This window comes from Otolemur garnettii, unplaced genomic scaffold, assembly GCF_000181295.1.
Source record: "Otolemur garnettii isolate 467f Iridium unplaced genomic scaffold, OtoGar3 scaffold00011, whole genome shotgun sequence".
Classification (NCBI taxonomy): domain Eukaryota; kingdom Metazoa; phylum Chordata; class Mammalia; order Primates; family Galagidae; genus Otolemur; species Otolemur garnettii.
This window is the reverse complement of record NW_003852406.1, coordinates 27,496,300-27,498,420: the sequence shown is the minus strand read 5'-3', so window position 1 is coordinate 27,498,420 and position 2,121 is coordinate 27,496,300. Positions and strand designations below refer to the sequence as shown.

The 2,121-nt window shown below is 55.7% G+C and overlaps 1 protein-coding gene across 1 annotated transcript in view; it reads left to right on the top strand.

The window, feature by feature from the left end:
- The first annotated feature begins 1,384 nt into the window (after positions 1–1,384).
- PTPN9 (protein tyrosine phosphatase, non-receptor type 9) overlaps positions 1,385–2,121 on the top strand; it is a 107,312-nt gene continuing 106,575 nt past the window's right edge. Inside the window, exon 1 of the mRNA XM_023510140.1 lies at positions 1,385–2,121. This exon is cut by the window's right edge and continues 41 nt beyond it. Within this exon, the coding sequence (XP_023365908.1) occupies positions 2,067–2,121 (55 nt within the window). The 5' untranslated portion in view covers positions 1,385–2,066.

Genomic DNA, 2,121 nt, shown 5'->3' with positions numbered 1-2,121 from the left:
GTAATCCACCTGCCTCAGCTTCTCAGAGTGTCAGGATTACAGGCGTTAGCCACCTCACCCAGCAGTGGGCTTACACTTATAATTCTAGCACTTTGGAAGGCCCAGGCCTGAGGATTGCTTTTTTTGTTTTTTGAGACAGAGTCTCACTTTGTCACTCTTGGTAGAGTGCTCAGGTATCCTAGCTCACAGCAACTTCAAACTCTTGGGCTCAAGTGATCCCCTTGCCTCAGCCTCCCAAGTAGCTGGGACTACAGGGTGCTACAATGCCAGGCTATTTTTAGAGAGGGGGTCAGGAACTCAGGGGATTCACTGCTTCAGCCTCCCAGAGTGCTGTTTACAGGAGTTAGTCACCTGGTCAGGCTTCAGGATTGCTTGAGGCCAGTAATTAGAGACCAGATCAAGTATGAGGGAGATAATTGGTCTCTACAAAAAATAGTAAAGAAACAAGTTAGCTGAGTATGGTTGGGGGTACCTGTAGTCCCTTCTACTTGGGAGGCTGAGGCAGGAGGATAGCTTGAGCCCAGGAGTTTGAGGTTGCAGTGAACAGTGATGACATCATTGCACTTTAGCCTGGGTGAGAGAGGGAGACCCTGACTCAACAATAATAAAAACCACTCTAGCTTGAGCATCCGAAGCCACAGCTCCCTCTTCACTTGTCTGAAGACCCCTCTGTTGGGCCTCTGGGAAGGTTTCAGGGCTAGCTGTGGCACTATCTTGTTCTTTGGATCCATTTTGGAATATTTATCTTTGTTTTGGAATGATGCAAAAACATGCCAGACCCATCCTTGCCTTCTTTTCGTCCCATGGATTTCAAGACGGTATTCTGTATTCTGAACCTTGTGAAACCCCATAAGCTCTTTGCTATGCTTGCCCGAGTGAAAATCAAAGAATTGCAAAGGCTGCGTGATTTTTGAATGAGGTTTGAAATCGGATCTTTTTTTTTTTTTCCGGATGTCATTTTGGTGCAGGATTAAAATTAGCTACACTGGTGATAGATTACTGAACACAGCTAGCAAGGAGGAAGGGAGAGAGAGCGGGTGCCAGCAAGCCCGGATTAACTGCGTTTGTTTCTTCCACCTCAGCATCCCGAACCTCGCAGGCAACCTTTCTTTCCAGGGTCTGCGAGTGACAAGGAAATAGATGAGGGTGGTTGGTTCCTGACACGTGGGTGACAGCTGCAAGTTAACCCTAGGAGAGATGCCAGTCAGCAGATAGTTTGCAAAGGAACGTACCGTAGTCTTCCTCTCGGATCTTAAATCTTAGAAAAAGCACACTCCTTTCTTCCTTCTCTCCCTTCCTCCCGCAGCCCCTCCCCCTCCCGGGCTTCCCCTCTGCGGGCTCTTCTCTGTCTCCCCCTCCCGGACGGCGCCCTGGCTCGGCCGGGCCCTCCTCGCTGCCTGTTTGTGAATGAGCCGCTCAGTTTCTCAATGGAGCCGCGGGGGGCTCGGGCGGCCGCTATGCGGTCGCAGTGCTGGCCGTGAGCCGGGAGAGGGGCGCATTTTCCTCTCTCCCTGCCTCCCTCCCTCTCTGTCGCTGCTGCCGCTCTCGACTAGCCGGGCTGGGAGGCCGCCGCGCGGGTCGCAGGGCCCGCGGCCCCAGGACGCCCAGGCTGGGCGGCCCTGAGGCGCCGTCACATTCCGGAGGAGCCGGAGTGCGGCCGCAGAAGCGGGACACGGAGGAAGCCGGCGGCCTTGGGGAACTTTCCGCTACGACCCTTCGCTCTGGGCTTTCGAAGTTCTTGATTTCATCTTCCCTTTTTCGTCCCGATCGTCAAATAGCTCCTCACTTGCGCTTCTTTTTTTTTCCCTGGGAGAGGAGGGGGAGTGTGAGTTAAGGAAAGAAGAAAATAAAAAAGGATTTCCCCCGGAAGACAGCGACAGTCCGGAGAGAATTTTCGTGAGGAAGCAGAAGCGGCGTTTGCAGCCGCCGTGGGCGCCGCGCCCCGCCGGCCCGACCATGCGCGAACCGGCCTCGGGCTGCTGAGGCTCCGGGACGCGGAAGCGGAGGCCGAGCGCGCCGGGCTCCGGAGCGAGTTCTGGCCGGCGGGAGGCGGCGGCGGCGGCGGCATGGAGCCCGCGACCGCGCCCCGGCCCGACATGGCGCCGGAGCTGACCCCGGAGG